At 36.9% G+C, this 23,496-nt stretch overlaps 1 protein-coding gene across 1 annotated transcript in view; it reads left to right on the top strand.

The window, feature by feature from the left end:
• Positions 1–23,496, top strand: part of LRRIQ1 (leucine rich repeats and IQ motif containing 1) — a 725,247-nt gene that overhangs the window by 4,169 nt on the left and 697,582 nt on the right. The window contains exon 2 of the mRNA XM_053716929.1: positions 21,263–21,368. Within this exon, the coding sequence (XP_053572904.1) occupies positions 21,263–21,368 (106 nt within the window). The remainder of the gene's footprint in view (positions 1–21,262; positions 21,369–23,496) is intronic.

Raw genomic sequence — 23,496 nt, 5'->3', positions numbered from 1 at the left:
GAGTGGGAGAATCAGTCCATTGTGACAAACCGAAAGAGGAAGTGAGTTGCAGAATTTGTTTTGCAGAGGAGGCAGTGGGATTGTCAAGAGGGATGTTGAAGTCACCATGAATGAGGGAAGGGGTGTCTGAGGAAAGGAAATAAGTTAGCCAGGCAGCCAAGTGATCTAGAAATTGAGTTGAGGAGCCGGGAGGACGTATATGATTGCAGCACGTATAGAAAGAGGAGAGAATAAGAGAATCCTGTGGGTTTCGAATGAGGAAAATGTGAGGGAAGAGATGGGATGTATTTGTTGAAAGGTGCAACGAGAGGAAAGTAAAATACCTACTCCACCTCCTTGTCTATTACCAGACCTAGGAGTGTGGCTGAAGTGGAGACCCCATGTGACAGGGCAGCAGTGGATGCTGTGTCTAGGGGAGAGAGCCAGGTTTCTGTTAGGGCCAGAAGGTTGAGGGAGTGGGAGATAAAGAGGTCATGTATAGAAGTGAGTTTGTTGCAAACAGAGTGAGAGTTCCAGAGTGCACAAGTGAAAGGGGTAGTGGCTTTTGATGCAAGAGGAATGTGAGTAAAGTTGGCAGAGTTTTGTTTTTTGACTCTGTGGGATGGTATACATGGATGTGCACGGCTAGGTAGTTGTTGGGGACCAGGATTAGGATTGTTTTTCCTTGTTTATGCAGAGCATTAGAGAGTCGTCCTTCCCTTTCTCTGCGTATGCATGACACTCTGCTGACTATGCAATCAGAGCGCCGTATCTGATGAACTGTGGGCACTAATATATTCAAATTTTCTAATGCGCAGGCGTTGCATGAATGCTGAGAATATCCGTGATGCAGGGAATGAATGCACAAAATAACTTTTTTTTTCTTCTTGCAAACATGCCAGAAATAATTGGACTACTGCGTTTACGTCATAGAAAAAAAAAAGCACTAAGTAGTGGGGCTGCCGGAGCACACATTACAATTGGAGCGGTTTGCTTTAAATTGTATTATTTAAATTTTCTATGAATGAAACACATTAATTTTTTATTGATGCTAAACCGAGTACTTGAACTTACCATCACTTTAATATAACTGTTTGTACTAAACTAGTATAGTAGTGTTACTATTATATATGTCAGTCGTAGCTAACTATCGGCTAAATAACAAGTTTGTGCGTTAGTCTTTTAATGCACCGCAGCCATTACAAGTCTTGTCGGTATAGCTGTACCACAAGCCTTTTTAGCCTGTAACGCAACGTCCCGCACTCGTAAAAATGACATTTTTTAATGGGACTCCCATAGCGCTGGTATTACGAGTTTTGCAGTCAGGCTAAAAAATGAGCGTTGCAGCCTAAAACGACAATATCCGTTCCGCCATCTAAAGTCAGTAGTTATGAGTTTTATGCTACAAATCTGTAACATAAAACTCATAACTAATGTGTTACAAAGTACTCTAAACACCCATAAACTACCTATTAACCCCTAAACCGAGGCCCTCCTGCATTGCAAATACTATAATACATTTATTAGCCCCTAATATGCCGCTTCCGACATCGACAGTTAATAATAACTATTTACTAACTAGTCTACCTAGTTAAAATAAATACAAACTTACCTGTAAAATAAATCCTAAGCTAGCTACAATATAACTATTAGTTATATTGTAGCTAGCTTAGTTTTTATTTCACAGGTAAGTATGTATTCAGTTTTAAATAGGTATTATTTAGTTAATAATTGTAAATTTAATTTAGATCTATTTTAATTATGTTAAAGTTAGGGGGTGTTAGGATTAGGGTTACGTTAGGGTTAGGGGTTACTAGTTTAATTTAGTTTGTTGCAATGTGGGGGGGTGGCGGCAGTTCAGGGGTTAATAGGTTAATTTTGTGGTAGTGATGTGGGAGGCCAGAGGTTTAGGTGTTAATAGCTTTATTTAGTTGCAGTGATGTTGGGGAGCGGTCGAATAGGGGTTAATAGATTTATTATAGTGTGGGCAATGTTGGAGTGCGGCGGAATAGGGGTTAATAACTTTAGTATAGTGGCAGCGATATCGGGAGCATCAGATTAGGGGTTAATGCCTTTAGTTAGGTGGCAGCGATATCAGAAGGCGGCAGATTAGGGGTTAATAACTATAGGCAGGCGTCAGCGATGTTGGGGGCAGCAGATTAGGGGTGTTTAGACGTAGGGTTTTATGTTAGGGTGTTAGGTTTAAACGTTAGTTCTTTTTTCCCATAGACATCAATGGGGTTGCGTTGCAGAGTTTTTCTTTCCGCAATCGCAGGTGTTAGACTTTTTTCTGACCCGCTCTCCCCATTGATGTCTATGGGGAAAGCGTGCACAAGCACGTCTAAACAGTGCTTGTTTTTGGTGCGGTATCGAGCTTAAAAACCCCATATCGCCTGCACAAGCCTAGTTTTTTAAAACTTGTAATGGCAGCGCTAAAGGGGATTAAATAACTCCACTTTTGTTGCGTTTTTTAATTTCCCTATAGCGCTCCAAACTCGTAATCTAGCTGTATGTATGTAATCTTGTCTTATTTTGTATTTGGGAGATCTATCTTTGTAAGTTTTGATTTGTATATTGTATTGTAACTTTAATAAAAATATAGTAAAGGAAAAAAAAAAAACAGATGTAAAATTCGGATGCCCCGCACTATGTTGCCCACTTCAGGGGTCGGTTTTTCTGTAAAGTATAGTTTGAATTGTAATCCAATCAACGCTCTAGCTGCAACAAAAGTGCCATATGGGGATAGAGCTGATTGGACAAGGGTTCGAGCCGTTAGCTCACAGGGGGATTGACTTTTGGGGTGGGTGGGAATTTCGTATTATCTATATTAAAAAGCAAGTTATAGTGCATCTTTGTTACAATTGATGAATTAACCCCTTAATGACAACTGACGTACCAGGTACGTCATGCATTAACAAGCAGTTAATGACAATGGACGTACCTGGTACGTCAGTTGTCAAACAGAGTGCTGGAAGCGATCACAAATGCTTCCAGCAGCTCTGACGGTATTGCAGTGATGCCTCGATATGGAGGCATCCTGCAATACCACTTTACAAGCCTCCGATGCAGAGAGAGCCACTCTGTGGCCCTCTCTGCACCGGTAGCGATAGTGCCAGTGTCCGCCGGGTGCACGATGCGCGTGCACGATGCGCGTGCGCATGCACGAGTGTGCACGTGAGCGTGCTTGTGCGTGTGCACAGGGCGCGCGTGCACGTGCACCCATTAGCCACAATGACACCAATGAATGAGGGCAGAAAGGGGAAAAAAAAAAAAAATAAAAGGATCTGGGAGGGGGTGGGGGGTGGGGGTATTGTGGGGGGCTGCTACACTACAGAAATAGTTTTTTAAGTAAAAAATAAAATAAAAATACTTTTTGGGTTTTTTTTGGGGCCAAACTGGGTACTGGCAGACAGCTGCCAGTACCCAAGATGGCGGTAATTAGGTAGGGGAGAGGGTTAGAGAGCTGGAGGGGGGATCAGGGAGGTTGGGGCTAAGGCAGGGGTCCATCACAGCTAAAATACTTTATTATTTTTTTTTTTTTTTTAAAAAAACCTCTTTTATTTAGTACTGGCAGACTTTCTGCCAGTACTTAAGATGGCGGGAACAATTGTGGGGTGGGGGAGGGAAGAGAGCTGTTTGGGAGGGATCAGGGGGTGGGATCTGTCAGGTGGGAGGCTGATCTCTAAAATTAACCCTGAAAGCTCCCTACAAGCTACCTAATTTAACCCCTTCACTGCTGGGCATAATTAACGTGTGGTGCGCAGCAGCATTTAGCGGCCTTCTAATTACCAAAAAGCAACGCCAAAGCCATATAAGTCTGCTATTTCTGAACAAAGGGGATCCCAGAGAAGCTTTTACAACAATTTCTGCCATAATTGCACAAGCTGTTTGTAAATAATTTCAGTGAGAAACCTAAAATTGTGAAAAATGTTAAGTTTTTTTTTTTTTTATTTGCTCGCATTTGGCGGTGAAATGGTGGCATAAAATATACCTCCCAAGCCACATAGCCTTTTTGCTGGGGAGCCAAGATACCTGTGTTACCCGGCCAGAGGAAGAAAAAAGGTGGCATAAGGACACTCTCAGAACCTAAATCAAGAAGGGGCTGATTGGGACCAGCCTAAGTGTGTGTCCACAAAACTTCCAATGCCAGTATACCGGGACTGCAGCCAAAACCTGACAAATTGATAATCTAAACGCTTGGACCGCTGCGGCCCGCTACAGAACTGTTCAGAAAACTTAAAAGATACCTGAAGGTGAAAGAGCCGGCTCAAGAGAGGAGGTGCCCGTGGTGGCCCAGGTTCGTGGGCAGAGGGCGGCAGTGGAGGCCTTCGTGCAGTCGCAGGCGTCCCCCTGGTGGAGAGAGTGGGGGACGGAGAGCGTCGGCCGGACCAGGCTGGAGGAAAATCGGCTGGAAAGATCCGATACGGCCAGTCGGAATCAGCCTCCCCCCTTCCGACAAGCCGGCGACTCGCTCTGACGTCACGCTCCAGCGCCGGTCATAGCCTGAGTCTGGAGGCATCGCATCAGGTCGGATAGCTGTGGGAGCGCTGAAAGCCCCGGTGAAGGAGGTTACCAGAGCTTGGTAGGAAACTCGCCGTGAAGAGGAAGGGGGGTGAGTACAGCGCTTCCTTGACTTAAAAGGCTAGGTTAACAAATAGCTTCAGAAGAAAGAGGTGTATAACCCCTAAGTTTGTTGGGCATTTGAAGCAGCGGTGGAGCCAGACGTAAGCGTAATATAGAGGGGATATCCTTGTGTGCAGGTTATAACCTTCTCTGTTCACCTCAGATTGTTGGGGGCTGTTTAAATCAGACTTGTCCTGGAGGTAGACTGATTATTTTGAAAGATGCAAGTTTAATCAATTCCTGGGACAAAGCAAGTGCATATAACTTACAAGAAAGCAAACCTTTTGACGATGAAGGCATAGATAATGTGGGTCCTCTCTATCCAGCTTTTTGTCTCACCTGTTTCATGGAGCAGACCATACTGCTAACATTTAAAGAAATAAAGGAAGAAATTAAGAAAAATATAGTCTAAAAAGTATCAGAGCATGACAGCTGGAGCTCCAAGGACATATTAATATCTTGCCAAGACAAGTTCATAATATATTTGGGACTCTCCTATGGGTGCAAGACTTTATTTGTTTTGAAGACTGAACTCAGACAGTTAACTGAAATCTTATTCTGGGAAATTTAGGGATATTTGGTGGTGGATGATGTAACCCTGTGATAATAGATAGGTTATACTTTACAACTCAATATCTACTATCTGTCAGTTTCCAGAGACTATAGGAAATGGTTTATAGTTTCCAGAAACTATAGGAAATGGTTTATACTATAAAGTGTGTCAAGCCAAAGTATATGCTGTGATAAAATTTTATGTTCTATGTAATAGTTATGAAGTGTACGCAGTATAGTCTAAAGAAAAAATAAGGAAAAAAAAAAAGGGAAAAAAGGTTAGGAAAAGGGAAAGGAAAGAAAAATCTAACTTTTCCCATATTGTATTCAATTCAAAAGAAGGCTGTATTACATTCTAAGCCCGTGTATGGTGCCCTAGGCTATAAAAAAAAAAAAAAAAAAAAAAGCGTTCTGAACATTTTTGAATAGATAAGAGAAACAAACTTTGTAGCTTGCGGCACAGTATACAGGGAGATATGGTGTAAATTAGTGCTAACCCTGTAGAGGGTAGATGAATTGTTAAGTCTGTATAGATTGGAACTCTTTCTTTTTATGTAAAACCTATCTTTGGAACTTTAAGTGAACAAGATATCTGGTGGTCTCTGGAAGTAAATTCATGGTTGAAGGCCTGTAGTGCCCGAAAATATAATACATATTTGCTGAACACCAACTGATATTGTAGTGTAAAGCCCTCCCTCTGATTAATATATATTAAGCACTAAGATTTAAACTAGATGATCACAGGCAAGCTAAGACTAAGAACTACCAGTTAAACCTTATCATATTAGTGAATTCTGGTAAAGTATCTGAATATATCCTCTATATCATATTGAGGCATTCAAGTAAACTATATCTGTACTCTATATGCTTGAAGCCCTGTAAATTCGAGGGGTTGCCTTTAAAATTGGTACATCAGCTTTGTATATTTTAAAGATAAAAGGAAGATAGAATCTGATTCCGAACACCTGAATAAATGGAGAAATATATTACAAACCCTAAAAATAAATCTCCAGCTATGCCTGTAAGGAAGGACAAAAAACAAAAAGCCTCACAAGAAAATATGCAAGAGGTATCTATTAGAAGCCCCGAATTAAACTTGGAAAAACAGCTAACCACAAATCAGCTCGCAGAGTTGATGTTGCCACAGTTTGAAATGATAAAATCAGAAATTTCAGTACTGTCAAATGAGATTAAGCAGTTTTCTAATAGACTCATGGAAGTAGAAACTAGAATTTCGGACGTGGAAGACAGACATTTTAAACAGGAGGGAGTTCTAGAGACACATACAGAAGAGATTAAATTATTAAAAGCTAAAATTGAGGACCTGGAGGATAGATCTAGGCGTAGCAATGTCCGTGTAATTGGCCTCCCAGAGTCAAAAGAATTTGAGGATCTTTTACAATTTAGTGCAGGCACACTACCAAAACTATTGGGATTACAGACAGTGGATGGAAGTTTCCAGGTAGAGAGGGCACACAGAGTCAGTACAGTGAGACAGTCTAAAGATGGGAGTATAAGACCAAGAATGGTTCTGATAAAATACTTAAACTTTCAAGATAAAGTAAAAATCATGCAAAATTATAGAAAAACTCAGACACTTACAATAAACACCAAACAGATTCTTTTATTTCAAGACTTTTCAATAGAGACGTCAATTAAGAGACGGGCGATGGCACCATTTTGCACAGGTCTAATTAGGGCGGGTCTGAAAGCTACCATGAGATATCCAGCAAAAATTACAGTACTGGGTATAGAGGGCACTATTGCATTAAACACTACAGAAGAAGCAAAAGAGTTCTGTAGAGAAAACAATATTGAAGTATAAAGTAACTACGATAGAATACTTAACTGTGTACAGAAAAAGGTCAATTCAATGGAGGTTTTGTCAGATGACAACAGGGTGGGGGGAAGGGGGGAGTGGGGGGATTTTTTTTTTTTTTTTTCCTCTCTCCTCTAGAAAGCATAACAATTTAATAAATAAGAAATTAAATGAATAATTCAATAAAATTAATTTCCTGGAATGTGGGTGGGATAACATCTCTGATTAAGCGGAAAAATGTGCTTAAAGAAATTAGGAAACATAAGTCAGACATTATATTCTTGCAAGAACTACATCTTAAAAAAGTAGAGATAGGAAAGCTGAAAATGAATTGGATTACTGAAATAATCGCGACACCATGTGAAAAGCGAAAAAGAGGAGTAACGATAATGTTTGGGAGAGAACTATCATATACGATACTTAAACAGGAATTAGATCCGGAAGGGAGGTACATTTTGTTGCAGATAAAATTACATGACCAGATTTGGACGCTATGCAATGTATACGCGCCAAATATCTGGGAACCTACATTCTGGGATAAATTAAAAAAGGTCCTATCTCCATTTATAGCCCAGAATCTGATTGTCGCAGGGGACTTTAATAATACGTTGTGCCCGATTTTAGACCGATATAAAATTCGTCGGAAAGAGGCCAATTATAGGGAAGCCAAGCATTTGCAGAGCTTCACCGGTATACTAAAGCTTCGGGATGTCTGGCGAATTCAGCATCCTGATACTCGGGAGTTTACATGTGAATCGGGTGCACATAAAAATTTTTCCCGAATAGATATGTTCTTAGTAGATGAACAGATTTTGAAACATAAAATCGAATCTCAGATCTCGGAAATAGTTATTTCTGATCATGCGATTATTGACATAAAGGTTACGTTGAAGCCCCCCCCAAAAAAATCAGTTAGTACTTTCCGCTTTCCTCACTATATGATCAAAAATATTCAATTTGAAAACTGGTTAAAGCAAAAATGGAGGGAGTACTACGCGCAAAATCGAGAGTATGAAAATAAAATTGAGGTGTTGTGGGAGGCGGGTAAAGCCGTTATTCGGGGAGAGGTGAAAGCATATATGATCAAAAGAAATAAGAAAAATAAAGATAGAGAAAACCAGTTGATTAATCAACTCAGAAATAGCTACGTTAACTATCTCAGAGCACCTAATAAAGACACATGGGACAAATACAAAGAAGCAAGATTGGAAAGGGAATGTTTTCTAAGAAAGACTGGAGCGCAGGATGAGCTAAAAAATAGAGCTAAATTCCAGGGTTTTCAGGGTATATCTGCTAATCATCTGGCCAGGTTGGTTAAATTCAGGAAGAAATCAAACCATATCCCTACTATTAAATCAGACGAGAAAATATGTACAAATCCAGAGGAAATTAGAAAAATATTCTACAACTACTACTGCAGACTTTATGCCAAGGAGGAGGTTAATCAAAAGCAGAAAGAGCAATTCTGGATGGGGTTGGATATCCCGCAGATCTCACAAGAAGCACTACAGTTTATTAATGCCCCTATAACTGAAGTGGAAATATTAGCTGTCATAAAAAGGGCTAAGTCTGGCAAGGCGCCCGGGCCAGATGGCCTATCTGCAGAATTCTATAAAATAATGGCTACAGAGATATCCCCTATTTTATCCAGGTTATTTAATCAATATTATCTTCAGAAAGATATGAACTCAAGTTATTTTTCTAACTCAGTAGTTACCCTAATCCATAAAAAAGAAAAGGATCCAACCAATGTTGCATCATATCGTCCGATCTCCCTCCTGAACCATGATTATAAAATTTTAATGTCCCTCATTGCAGATAGATTGAAAAAATCTATTTGTGATATCATACACCCCAACCAGGCAGGCTTCATCCCAGGAAGGAACTCAGTAAGAAACATGCGTAGAGTACTTACTACTGTGGACTACCTTTATCAGATCGGCCAGGACCCTGCGAAAAAATACCAAGGGAAAGATATAGCATTGGTCACTGCCGATGCTGAAAAGGCTTTTGACTCTATCATCTGGGACCATCTAATAAATTCACTGAGGAAGTTTGGTTTTTCGGGTGCCCTGGTCGATCTGATTGGATTAGTATATAACAAACCCAGATCTCAATTGCTTATCAATGGGGAACTGACACATTACATCACTCTGGAAAGAGGGACTCGTCAGGGCTGCCCTCTTTCACCACTACTTTTTGATATTGCACTAGAACCACTAGCGATATATCTTAGAAAGTATCTTCCACCGGTGGTAATAGGGAAACAGAAAGTATCGATATCTCTTTATGCTGATGATTTACTAATATTCTTACAAGACTCGCGATGGAGCATACCCCGCTTTATGGAAATAATAAGACTATTCAGCTCATTCTCCGGATACAAAATCAATATAAATAAATCAGAAATATTGTGGATTATAAGAGATAAAAACAGTTATGCAGGTAATTTTAAAGTAGCGCAATGCATAAATTATCTAGGTATAAAGATTAGTCAGAACCCCGCACACTGGTACCAGCTTAATTTTAAAGAGTTATTTCAGAACCTACATTATCACTTAGCAAAATGGAATCTATATTACTTATCCATTTCAGCTCGGGTAAATGTAATAAAATCTATTATATTCCCAAAATTCTTGTTTTTATTACAGAATTTACCTTTATTACTGCAAAAAAATGATATCGATAGGTATAACAAGGCCTGTGCTCTGTTTATCTGGGGGAAAAGGACGTCACGTATTGCTTTTTACAAATTGGCGCAGATGAAACTTTCTGGGGGCTTTGCTTGCCCTAACATAAAATATTATAATATAGTTGCATTGGTTAAATTTGGGATAGATTGGTTCAGCAGAACAGATTACGTCACATACTATGACCAGGAGACAGAATTAATTAAACCATTCAATTTACAGGCTATTCTGCATTATCCATACAAACAACTACCAAGCAATATCAGCAGACTAGCGACTATTGCAAATATCGTTCTTGCATGGCAGAAATATTGTAAAATCATGGGTATAGAATTTCAGATATCTAATTATCTCCCGCTACGTGGCAACCCAGCCTTCCTACCAGGATATAGTAATGAGTTATTTAATATCTGGGCAAATAAAGGCCTGATATATGTATCACAACTGAAAGAATCATTAATAGGGCCAATCAGATCATTTGCAGATCTGGCAGGGGAGTTCGATCTATCATCTAAACATTTCTATGCATACCTACAGACTCGCCATTTTTTAAATGAGTATGAAAAAAGATTTGGTGAGAATTGGACTCACAGAAATATAGAGTCAGGCATCAAATTATACAAAGCAGGAAACAGATCAATATCAATCTGGTACCAGTATATTATGGTTCAGGAGGGAGAAAGGCACATCGAACAGATCAAACAAAAATTCGTAAGGTACTTTCCACAACTTCAAGACGAAGACATAACAGATAGTTTAAAGAAAACATTAGAAGCCACAGATAGAATCAATCTAAGGGAGTCACAATACAAGTTAATCAACAATTTCTATCTAACCCCCGCCAGAATTGCTAAGTGGTCCCAAACCCAGCAGATCTGTCCCAAATGTCATAGTCCAAACTCGAATTTAATGCATTATTTTTGGAGTTGTCCAAAGGTCACGCAATTTTGGAGTAAAATCCAATACTGGATAAATAAAAATTTAAGCGACAGGACAGAAATAGTGGCAAAACATGTTTTCTTTCTGCACCCAACACGTAACATTGGAGACAGAATATTTATAAATACGGCGATCCTCATCGCAAGAAATGAATTATGTAAAAAATGGAAGCACAAAAATGCTCCATCTTTAACGGAATTTTTGAATCATATGAGGAGTCAGATTATGACAGAGACTATAGGACTAGATAAGAGGGCAGAGAATCAGGTTGTAACATTTTTTAAGAAGTGGAAAAAGTATCTGTACTTTCTACCTGTTACAGTGCAAAATCATATATTATCCACATTTCAAGACTCTATACCTTTCTTGGAATTAGTTGTAAATGGTTCATTACCTCCAAATTGGTTACGTACATAACAAAGTCTTACAACACTAGAGAGGATTTTTTTTTTTTTTTTTTTTTTTCTTTCTTTTCTTTTTCTTTTTCTTTTCTCCTCCCTCCCCCTTGCCCCCACCCATGGGCACTGTTTTTAATACCCTGGCGAATCTTCTTGGGTCTTTCTTCTGTGCTAGCTCTAGTATATAACGGAGGGGTTATTGTTAGCTCCTAGGTGCAGAAATAAGCTAAATCAGAGTAATATTGTGCAGGAGAACTCAGGAAAATGTCTAAGGAACTGCATAAAGTATTTGAGGTGTATATCTGTATATATAGCTGTTCCATATAAAGAATACAAGAAAAGAGAAAATGTTATAAGATTGGGAGGAACGAAATTATTCCAGTAAATTTAAGTGGCAAAACATTGAGAAAGATGTATATATTGCAAATAATGTGGGAAAATTTTTATGTGTATTTTATTTTATTCAAAATGTAATCCAATATTGATTATATAAGATGAAGATATATATGGATTTTCTTTTTGTATTGTAACAAATTTTTGTTCAACTTTCTCTCCCAATAAAAAAAAAAAGAAAAAAAAAAAAAAAAGAAATGGTGGCATAAAATATACCAAAATGGGCCTAGATCAATACTTGGGGTTGTCTACTACACTACACTAAAGCTAAAATTAACCCTACAAGCTCCCTACATGCTCCCTAATTAACCCCTTCACTCCTGGGCATAAAACACGTGTGGTGCGCAGCGGCATTTAGCGGCCTTCTAATTACCAAAAAGCAACCCCAAAGCCATATAAGTCTGCTATTTCTGAAAAAAGGGGATTCCAGAGAAGCATTTACAACCATTTGTGCCATAATTGCAGAAGCTGTTTGTAAATAATTTCAGTGGGAAACCTAAAGTTTGTGACAAATTTTGTGAAAAAGTGAACTTTTTTTTTTTTTTTTTTTTATCGCATTTGGCGGTGAAATGGTGGCATGAAATATACCAAAATGTGCCTAGATCAGTACTTTGGGATGTCTTCTAAAAAAAAATATATGCATGTCAATGGATATTCAGGGATTCCTGAAAGATATCAAGGTTCCAATGTAACTATCACTAATTCTGAAAAAAAGTGGTTTGGAAATAGCAAAGTGCTACTTGTATTTATGGCCCTATAACTTACAAAAAAAACAAAGAACGTGTAAACATTGGGTATTTCTAAACTCAAGACAAAATTTATAAACTATTTAGCATGGGTGTTTTTTGGTGGTTGTAGATGTGTAACAGATTTTGGGGGTCAAAGTTAGAAAAAGTGTGTTTTTTTTTCCATTTTTTCCTCGTATTTTATCATTTTTTTTTTTTTAGTAAATTATAAGATATGATGAAAATAATGGTATCTTTAGAAAGTCCATTTAATGACGAGAAAAACGGTATATAATATGTGTGGGTACAGTAAACGAGTAAGAGGAAAATTACAGCTAAACACTGCAGAAATGTAAAAATAGCCATTGTCATTAAGGGTAAGAAAATTGAAAAATGGTCCGGTCATTAAGGGGTTAAACTCCATCTGAAATATCAATAACATTCCGGAGAGGAGAGTTTACCATCACTTTAAGTCATATTTTAAGTTAAATTCTATGGTCTGTAGCAGTCGGAATTTTACCCCACAGGCTATGACAATTGGTACAGTCCATATTTTGAGTTGCAAAAAAAAGCCACAACTACATTTTTGTGATTATCCAATAAACATTAAATGGAAGGAAAAAAAAAGTATAGTAGTGTTACTAAAACCGGCCTCATTCTAATAAGAATTTAAAATATATATTTTAAAATAACCTACAGATGTCGTTTTTACCATAAAAATAAAGAAAAAAAGAAAACTTACATGTTAAACACATCATGCTTATTATTTAACAGGAGCAAACAAGCATCAGAAAGATTTGTCAACATCACGGGTTCTTCAGATAAACACTGTTTTTGTCTTATCAATAAAATAATACAAATACATTTTTACAATAGAATTTGACTTGGCGTTGTTGACTATGTCAAGAAATGTAAGATTTAAAGACATATTTTTTTTTTTTTTTACCTCATAAAAACAGCAATTCCAGAACAAAGAGTCATGATGAAGGGTAGTAATTTGAGGAAGCATTTCATAGAAAGGGGTCAATTTATGAAGCAGTGGATGCTGCTTCCGACCCAAAACACTTCAGGTCCACCTAAAGCGGAAGTTAGGAAGCAGCGGTCGCTGCTCCTTAACTCTTCCGCCACCTCTAAACGGCAGACAGCAATAAGTCCGATCGGATACAATCTGGTTGATTGACACCCCCTGCTAGCAGCCAATTGGCCGCAAATGTGCATGGGGCGGCATTGCACAAGCATTTCTTATGCTGTCGTCATTTATCAATGTGCGGCGGACATGATCAGGTGCGCCCGCACATTAGTAAATCGGCCCAAAGAGTGGTTGAATAACGGAATAGCCTTCAATTAAAGGTTGTAAAGATAATCACTGTGGCCACATATTTAAAGGGACAGTCTACACCAGAATGTCTATTGTTTAAAAAGATAGATAATCCCTTTATTACCTATTCTCCAGTTTTGCATAACACAGTAATATAATACACTTTTTACCTCTGTGATTACCTTGTATCTAAGCCTTTGCATACTGCCCCCTTATTTCAGTTCTTTTAACAGACTTGCATTTTAGCCAATCAGTGCTGGCTCCTAGGTAATTCCATGTGCGTGATCACATTGTTATCTATATGACACACATTGCACGAATGCCCTCTAGGGGTGGAAAACTGTCAAAATGCATTCAGATAAGAGGCAGCCTTCAAGGTCTAAGAAATTAGCTTATGAAGCTACCTAGGTTTAACTTTCAACTAAGAATACTAAGAGAACAAAGCAAATTTGGTGATAAAAGTAAATGGGAAAGTTGCTTAAAATTACATGCCCTATCTAAATCATGAGATTATTTTGGACTAGACTGTCCCTTTTAAGAAGCAGAAACTGCTTCTTTTTTTCTCTCGACCACCTCAGAGGTGGCGAGATCAATCACCTTTGTCACTCGCTCATTCGTTCGGGGGGATTGCCTATACCCTGCTCTAGCGCAGTTGGTAGTGCCGGAGCAGGGGGTTGCATTGCACAAGAATCCTATTGTGCAATGTTAAACTTCGCCCTGCAATAAAACATTGCAAGTAGCAATTGCAGGTGGACAGACTCACTAGTTGCAAACCTATCCGAATGCAGGGATGGTAAATTTTCCCCTGTGGGTAACTTCAAGAATTCTTGGGATAAGCATAGGGCTCTCCTACAAATTAATAGAGTTTACACTTTTAGGAAATTTTAGGGCAGACTTGTTGGGCCTATGTTTCTTATCTGCTGCCAAAATCTGTGGTCTTATTTAAAATGGTTTCCAATGAAACTTTTTTTTTAATCTACTTTTTCTAGGTAATTGTACTTGTTTTGTCTTAAATTGAATAATGTTTTTTGTTGCTGACATTTGATTGTAAACACTGTATTTACACTTAATGATTTATTATAAAGTGGTCTAACATACCTTCCCACATTTGAACTAGCCAAAGAGGGACACTTTTTTTTCCCCTCTAATAGAGCTCAGATACCCCCCTCATTCAACATCGGTACTATACAGCAACACACACACACACACTTGATATAGAAAAGCAAAAAATGGTGGCAGATGAAGTCCAAATAAATAGTAAAACCACAAACAGATTCAAAGTAAATTTTTCCCCACAATGAAAATAAAATAAAATGACTGAAAATGAAAATTACTTTGATAATATAATGAAAACCGTGTAGCTCAGTATAAAAGGATATTATATCTCCAATAATCTTCAGATGTAACAAGTACAAAAAATAAAGGTAAAAAGACTTAAGCACACAGGTTAAGTGAAAGTAAAATTCCAACAAATATATCAAAGTTGAAACAAATATAAGTGCAGCAGGAGTTAAAGTAAATGTAAACTTTCAAGAATGAGTTCCCGGTTTTTAAAAATACTCTTACTAATTACTATTACTAATACTATTTCTTTCATGAAAGTTTACATTTCACCCATTTTCTTAAAATACTTACCTTTTCTTCTTGAAGCCGCTCCAGCGCTTCACCAGCCCGTAGCAAGCCTCATCATACGTCCGCAATGACGATTCCAGCATCCTCCAATCACGGCTTTCCCCCCGGGGAAATCATCGCTTGAGGCAACGCCGTGATTGGAGGAAGCCGGTTTCGTCATTGCTGGGTAAGTTAACCAGGAAGAAGCAAGCGGCGGTGTTTCAGACGGAAAAAGGTATTTTTTAAATCCGGTGCAATGTTAATTTTCATGAATGAAAGTGCCCCTCTTTTTAATAGTTTTTTTTTAAAAAAACGGGCACTTTCACATGAACATTGACATTCACTTTAATAATGTCTTGCAGCATAAAATCTCATCTCAAAGTAGCCCAGTGTAAATGGATCCAAAAGATGGTTCAAATGCATACTTGGCAAACCTTACTTCAATCCTATCAGGTAAAAGTAAAGTTCCAGTCGGGAAGAGGGATAGCTGAGAGAAGAGAGAAAATATACCTATCATACCTACATATATACCTATCATCCTACACATCTGTTAGATGTCTTGTAAATGCCTTTGTTTCCCCTATTTCTTTTCAAAGTCAGTAAAAGCCTGACATTTTTTTGCCTCATGTTCATATTTGCGCTGTGTCCCAAGAAGACGGCAAACCGAAAATGGTGTGTATACACATCATATACTTCCGGTTTCGCCAATCTCAGCATTCAGTATCTGTCAATCGGCTAAAGAAGGGGGAAGTGACATCACCACATGTCTGTTTCACTTTAGTCATTTATCACCATGGAAACCAATATAAGAGTGAATGAATAGAACAATTTTCAGTCATATATTTAGATTTACCATGCCTGATCTGAAAATAGGCTTAATCTTTCCTAAGGTAACTAGCTATTTTTGAAAATTGTAAGGCTGCTTGTTAGGCCCTTCTTCTAGAAGCCTTACAATTTTCACTTCTTTAGCCGATTGACAGATACTGAATGCTGAGAGCGGCGAAACCGGAAGTATATGATGTGTATACACGCCATTTCCGGTTTGCCGTCTTCTTGGGACACAGCGCAAAATTAGAACATGAGGCAAAAAAATGTCAGGCTTTTACTGACTTTGAAAAGAAATAGGGGAAACAAAGGCATTTACAAGACATCTAACAGATGTGTAGGATGATAGGCATAAAAAAGATAACGAGTGGCGAAACCGGATGCTGATATGAACACATCACTTGCCGATTTCAGGTAAACTTTCTCTTTTTTTGAAACAATTGAAATTAAACAGGAATATATACTTCATAATGGAACTTAAGGTACTTTTTATACATTAGTAAGATTACAAGAAACTAATAATAAAAACATAAAATAGAAACTAATAGGACAATGAGTGGCGAAACCGGAAGTTGATGTATGAACACACACTTCCGGTTTGCCGATTTTAGGCAAATATTATCTTTCAAATATAAATGAAACAAGTGAAAATGAACATGTACTTTATTTGAAACATAGCATGAATTTACCATGAAACTAGGAACATATATACAAAAATAGAATAAACTCAATAGTACTTCCAGGTCATCAGGAACAGGAAGTAGAGGTTATTTTTTGGCACCAAAACAACACTGGCACTTATTGGCCAGCAATAGCTATAAAAGGAGCTACCATGCTAATCCATCTATAGTCTTGATAAAGGCCCAGTTCTTAGGGCCGAAACGCGTTGACATATATGGTAAGCTTCTTTTCAATTACTAAGTTTGAATAGCAGTTTTGCACTATGTTATATTTGTTTTATTACAGGTATATCTTTGAATGAATTGATCCCTGAGACATAGGATCCATTTCTGTATTTTTTCATCGTTTACACACAGGAATAACTTTTTAGGAGCATCTCTTCACATCTTGTATTCACATAAGGGTCACTTTATAAGTGTGTTATTCACTTTAACACATCCTAAATATTCATTTGGATTATTTTTTCACATTTTTTCCTTTTTCTTTTTTCATTTTTGTGTACACACATTTTTAATTATTCACGCCCACTTCATTACATCATCTTTTTTAGGATTTTTTGGATATTCACAATAATTTTTGAAATTTGATTTGAAAACCACTACGTTTTTCTTTTTTACACACTTCATCATTTCACCGTTTATCGAGGGATATATAAGGATAATTGTTTTAAAATAGAATCTTCATATTGGACATTCACTCTCTGGAAAGAATTTAAAGTTTGGGACCTACATATTTATGGATACCTACTCAGTAAATTTATGTTTTTATATATATTTTTTATCCAACCATAAACCAGCTTATCAGTTAACAGCTGTTTTTGTTTTATTGTAATTTATTTTGTGATTAAGATTGTATTTTGTTGTGGTTTTTAACCACAATTGTATTGTTTTTTATATAGATATATGCATATTTTATTGTTAATTTTAAGTGGATCCACTTTTGTATCTTGTTTGTATATTTTAGCTATAAGTAGCTTATAAAATATTTTATATACCCCTATAGAATTTCAATATATTTTTTAATTAAATAATCTTGTCACTACTAGTGTCTTAGCCTTTTAGGAGGCGCTCTGTGTATTTATTTTTAACACGGCTAAAATATTACAGGAGTCAGCATCTGTCAGGAGCCAATTCGTCCACGAACGTAACCTCACGCGTTTTGAAGTATCCAAACATTAATTGCTTCTTCATCAGAGGTGTGGGCGTGTCAGAGTCCAAGACACTGTTTAATATTTTAGCTGTGTCTAAGTCCTTTTACCTCTATTTTTGTGTTTGACACATACATATTTACACACACATACTTACAGATATTTACACACGCATACCTGCACACCTACACACATTTACATACATACACAAACACATTATATTATAGTTAACCATCATATATTCAGAATTTAATTAAATACTATATTTGTCCAGAATGTGGCAGTTCTAGGGTTCTTAACCAGCAGAAAGTCATTCTCTGCTTGATCAGTAGTTCCAGCATTGTTCCTTATGATTATCGGTTTAATATACTTCAGTGGGGTCACTGAATATTTTTTTTTTATAATTCTGGATGTTATTCAGTTGTTTTAAGGCTTCAGTTACATACATATCATTTGGCCAGATGACAGCGTTGCCACCCTTGTCACTAGCCTTGAATTGCACATTAACCCATTCACCAAGATGTAATTGAAAGGTAATTCTACTTCCTTAATCTTATTTAGAATATGCATGTTGTCCCTAGTGTACGATGGTTCCCAAGGCAGAACATGCTGTGATCTGAGATGTCATTGCAGAAAATGCAGCATATATGCAGAAAGAATGGGATACATGCCTCCCAACATTTCAAAATTCAAAAGAGGGACACCCCCCCCCCCGCAAGAAAATTGAAATGTGGTGGGCGGGGCATAAAAAAATCATAAGACCAAGGTAATATAAATAAAATTCTAAATAAAATCATATATTTTAATACACAGGCAGCAAATCAAACACAAGCTCAAACCACTGGTATGGCTATGTGAGCTATATATTTAATAAGCCTTTGCAAAGACATTGCTAAATATTTTTATCTTAATTGGACATTTAATAAAACATTCTTTAAAACTGCTCTCTGCATTCCCTATTAATATTCTAGATTCTGGCCTTTAAAGTCATCAAAAATGCACAGTAGCACACTACATAGCATACACTTACACATGCAGATACACACACATTACATAGCATACACTTATACATGCAGCATACACTTAAACATGCAGATACACAGACACTACATAGTATACACTTATACATGTATACACTTATACATGCAGATACACACTTATACATGCAGATACACATACACACAATACATAGCTTACATTTATACATGCAGACACACACACACACTACATAGCATAAACTTATATACACACACACACACACACACACACACACACACACACAGTTATGGATACAGATAGACACAAACACTACATCATATATGAGTATCTGTATTCTGTAATTCATTGTATGGGGTCCTGGGGTTGACAAGCACATTACCTTGCAGTCTGCGGCTGCCACTGTTCGTTAGCCAGTTCAAAGGCAGCTGCTTCTGAGTATGGGCCCAACAGAATTTAAAAAAAAAAAAAAAAAAAAAAAAAATATATATATATATATATAACTCCAAACATCCAAAGGAGGAAGAAACAGGAACTCCGGACTCATGGAACTTGTGCAAAGAAGTTTATTCAGCAATGTTGCTCATAGTAAGGTGTGTAACTTAGAATACACCTGACGCGTTTCGCGCATGCGCACTATATATATATATATATATATATATATATATATATATATATATATATATATATATATATATATATATATATATATATTTTTTAATGCCTGGGGCAAATCGGGACAGATGGCTTGCAACCCGGGACAGGGGAACAGACCCCTAAAATCGGGACTGTCCTGTGAAAATCGGGACAGTTGGGGGGTATGCATGCAGGAACTGTTACATTAAACCACCAGCTAAATTGTAATTTGTTAGATAACTGGAGAAAAAAGTAATTTTATTGTTTTATACTATATTGCAGCAGTTAAAAATTAGCTGCTGCAGAAACGTCTCTTGAATAAATCCGTTTTATTTGCTCTTGGTCAAACATCACATAATATAAGGTGCTCACAAAAACGCCTTACATTATAGAGTCATTGTTTTGCAGCCTGGAAAAGCCTAGTTGGTGGGATTGAAACAATCCCTGAGAGACATTTATCAATCAATGCGCTGCAATTTTGCCCCGCTGCTCTTTGACTGTTCTCTTTGCTCTAGTTGTACTGTGTTAAAGGGACACTGAAGGCACCAAAAAACTAATCACCGCTGAAAAGAAACAACAAAAATCAACCTATTTACAATGCCCTATCTGTTTTAATTACTTGCCGTTTTAAAGATACTTGGCTCCGAAGTTTAAACAATTTCCAAACCCACTCCGTTTTTCAATCTTATTGTTGTCCATTCCGGGCTAACAACCACGGTTGGAAGATGGCGACCGTTATCCTTGTGGCGCATGCACAAGATATTGCAATGTCATCAATTACGTCACTCGGCATGTCAGTTCTGTATGCAGTAGACCCGTTATATGGATCGCGGATCAGAAGAGTTTGCTGCACTGTGTTGGTAAGTTGGTTGCGTGCGCTTTCAAAATCTCCCTAGAATTAACGAGCAATTAACTTTATACATTTTTATATACATAGAATTAACGATAAAATATATTTAAAATAAAAAAGTCTCCCTAGAATTAACGAGCAATTAAAAATTAAGTTGGAAATACTATTTATTAAAACTGATAAATATATACAGTAAAAACAATCAGTTATTTATTTATTTCATTTTGGATCTTTATATATATATACCATAAAGAACATGACATTTATTGATATAAACAAAAGGCATTGAAACATACTACTTTTTTGATTGCACATAAAATGCCTTGATATTTCATTGATTCTGCAGAACAATGCACAAGCGTGATTTAGGTTAAGATATGGGCGATTTTGGTTTCAACCAGAGCAAACACGCATGCACTGTTTGTTGGATTAAAGAGCGCATGCGCAAAGAGCCGTAATCTGTGGTTAATTATATGCAAAAAAATAGCTATGACAGGTTAGTGCTTTTAGATATGTACTGCCCATATTGGAGGGCTTGATTAGGTGATGTCATGATGAAATAATAAAAGTTGATTTTATGCCGTTATTCAGCTTCGTTTCGCAATGAAAATAGGTTAGTTATTTTTTTATTATATGTATGTGTTGAAATGTGGGTTCCGTTTTGAGTACAAAAGACAAAAGTTAGTAATCCTTTAAGGAAAACTTACATTGCAACCAGAACACAGCACTGTTTGACGAGAACAGCCTGATGTAGAGCAGCACTACAAAGAGGTAGCAAATTGATTGATGACTTAATCATTGAAGAAAAAATTTGGGTTTAGTGTCCCTTTAAGATCATAACTCCAAGTGTGCACTGAAAAATACAAGTACTGATTTTTTTCACATTATACCCTAATTGTTTTTAGAACTTTAAAAAAAAAAAACAAAAAAAAAAAACAATTGTTATAAATATGACAAACGTCAGCAAACATAGTGGACAATTAAATTTTGAAGCACTTTTCTAGATAGCAAGTGAAATTATGTTTTAGATTTATACAAATGTCAAGTGATTTGTTTATAAACGTGTTCACTGGTTTTCAGGTGGAGAATGAGCTTCCAGAGTCTGTTCTCTCATGTTTGCAGTTTGTTAAGAGTAGAAGTGAAAAAACAGAAAAACTGATTTTGGAATCTGATGATACCTGGATAAGTGAGTAACTTTCAAGATTACTATTGAAAACGCTTTGTATTGAGTTTAGTTGAAACACTAGTTTGTCTTAATGGTCAACAAATATAATAATAAAACAATTATTTTTCTTGTGCTTTTACTGTCACAATCATTTATTTTTTCTTTTTTAAATTTTGTAATTTTCATTCTGTATTTTTTTTTTTTTTTTTTTATCCTATTACTTTTCTTTCATCTGCTTACCTCACTGTCTGTTTTTTTTTTGTATTTTGGCATAAACGTAAAGGGAAAGTAAACGCCATGTAATTACAATATTTGTCTGCAGTCTTGGAGTAAGTTAAAAAGGCTGAGTTTCAACATGTTTTTGAATGTAATAACACCTTGTTTGCTGCAAATGTTTTTTAGTAGCCAAACTCAACCTACCACTTGCCATATTTATAGGAGTCAATCCAGACTTGTTACTAGAGTTGACAAATCTTGCCACATTCATTATGTTGACAAAACCACTAGTGTTTTGCAGTTCTTTATCTGAAAATCTCTGAAGAATCCAATTAGAGACAGATATGTAGTAGGGTTAGGTTTGTGGACTCTGCAATGTGGCTCTCCGGTTGTCAGAATTAGGAAAACTGTTAAAGTACAATTAAATACAGCATAATAAAAAAGACAATACCATAGCACTTACTTTGAATGTCAAATATGCATTAATTTCTTTTTTTCTGTGAAATCTCTAAGTTTTTATGAATTTCCCTATCCCCTGTATCATGTGATGGCCATCAGCCAATCACAGGCTCATATATACTGTGAATTGTTGCACAGTATCTGTAATCTCGAAGTGTGCATATAAAAAACACTGTACAATTTGATAATGGAATTTTTTTTTTATTGCATGTTTTCTGAATCAGGAAAGTTTCATTTTGACTGTTATACCCATTTAATTTTCAGACTTAAATGACGTGAAAAGTGGGTACAATAGTAAAAAAAGTATGTTGCAAATTCATTTTACTACACATAATAGTTTCCTCTCCCTATGATATGATTTGTCTGCATTTATCATTGCACAAGCAGTTCTTGTGAACTGCTTGGGCAATGCCTCCCCCTGCAGATTCGCGGCCAATTGGCGGGTAGCAGGGGGTGTCAATCAGCCCGATCGTATAGGATTGGGTGGATTGATGTCCGCAGTCTCAGAGCAGTTGGACCTGTTATGGAGCAGCAGTCTTTATATAACTGCTGTTTCCGGCGAGCCTGAAGGAGCTTGATAATTTGGCCCATGGTATTCTTTTGTGGTAACCTGTCACTAGAGAGAACCATTTTACACATTTGCATTGTGGTTTGTGTTGAGAGCTTAGCTTTCTAATTATTTTTACAAACTTAAAAATTTGAAAAATTGATTTCATAGAGGAAGAAAAACCCCCCACTGAACTCAGGTCTTCTGTATATTTATCATTAGTATGTTATCTAACGTATTAAACACATAGGGCCAGATTACAAGTGGAGCACTAAATATTGCTTGCATGCAAGCGATATTAGCGCTCCACTTTGTAATACCATCGCATGATGATGTGCGCTGGTATTACATGTTAATCGCAAGCTCACGTTTGTATTGCTAGGAAGCATTGCGCTCACAAGATTGCACTTCCATAGGGTCAGAATTTCGCATCAGAACCTCCCGAAGCGAAGAGGTAAGTCGCACAGTGATGGGCAGCATTTCTAAATATATATGTGTATATGTGTGTGTGTGTGTATATATATATATATATATATATATATATATATATATATATATATATATATATATATATATATATATATATATATATATATATATATATATATATATATATATATATAAACTGTAGCAAAGAAGCACTCACTGAACGATTCCAACTGTGACAAAAGACTTTAATTCAAACGAGTGACGTTTCGGGACAATAACAGTCCCTTCCTCTGACTGTTATTGTCCCGAAACGTCACTCGTTTGAATTAAAGTCTTTTGTCACAGTTGGAATCGTTCAGTGAGTGCTTCTTTGCTACAGTTTATCTATTATCTTACAGCACCCTGACAAGTTGCATAAGTTGGTGAGAGTGCACTTACACCATCACTTGAAATATATATATATCTCCAGACCAGGGTGCTCAAAACATATTCATCAAG

This window comes from Bombina bombina, chromosome 6, assembly GCF_027579735.1.
Source record: "Bombina bombina isolate aBomBom1 chromosome 6, aBomBom1.pri, whole genome shotgun sequence".
Taxonomy (NCBI): Eukaryota; Metazoa; Chordata; class Amphibia; order Anura; family Bombinatoridae; genus Bombina; species Bombina bombina.
The sequence above is the reverse complement of the archived record's forward strand: the minus strand, read 5'-3'. Positions and strand labels throughout refer to the sequence as shown.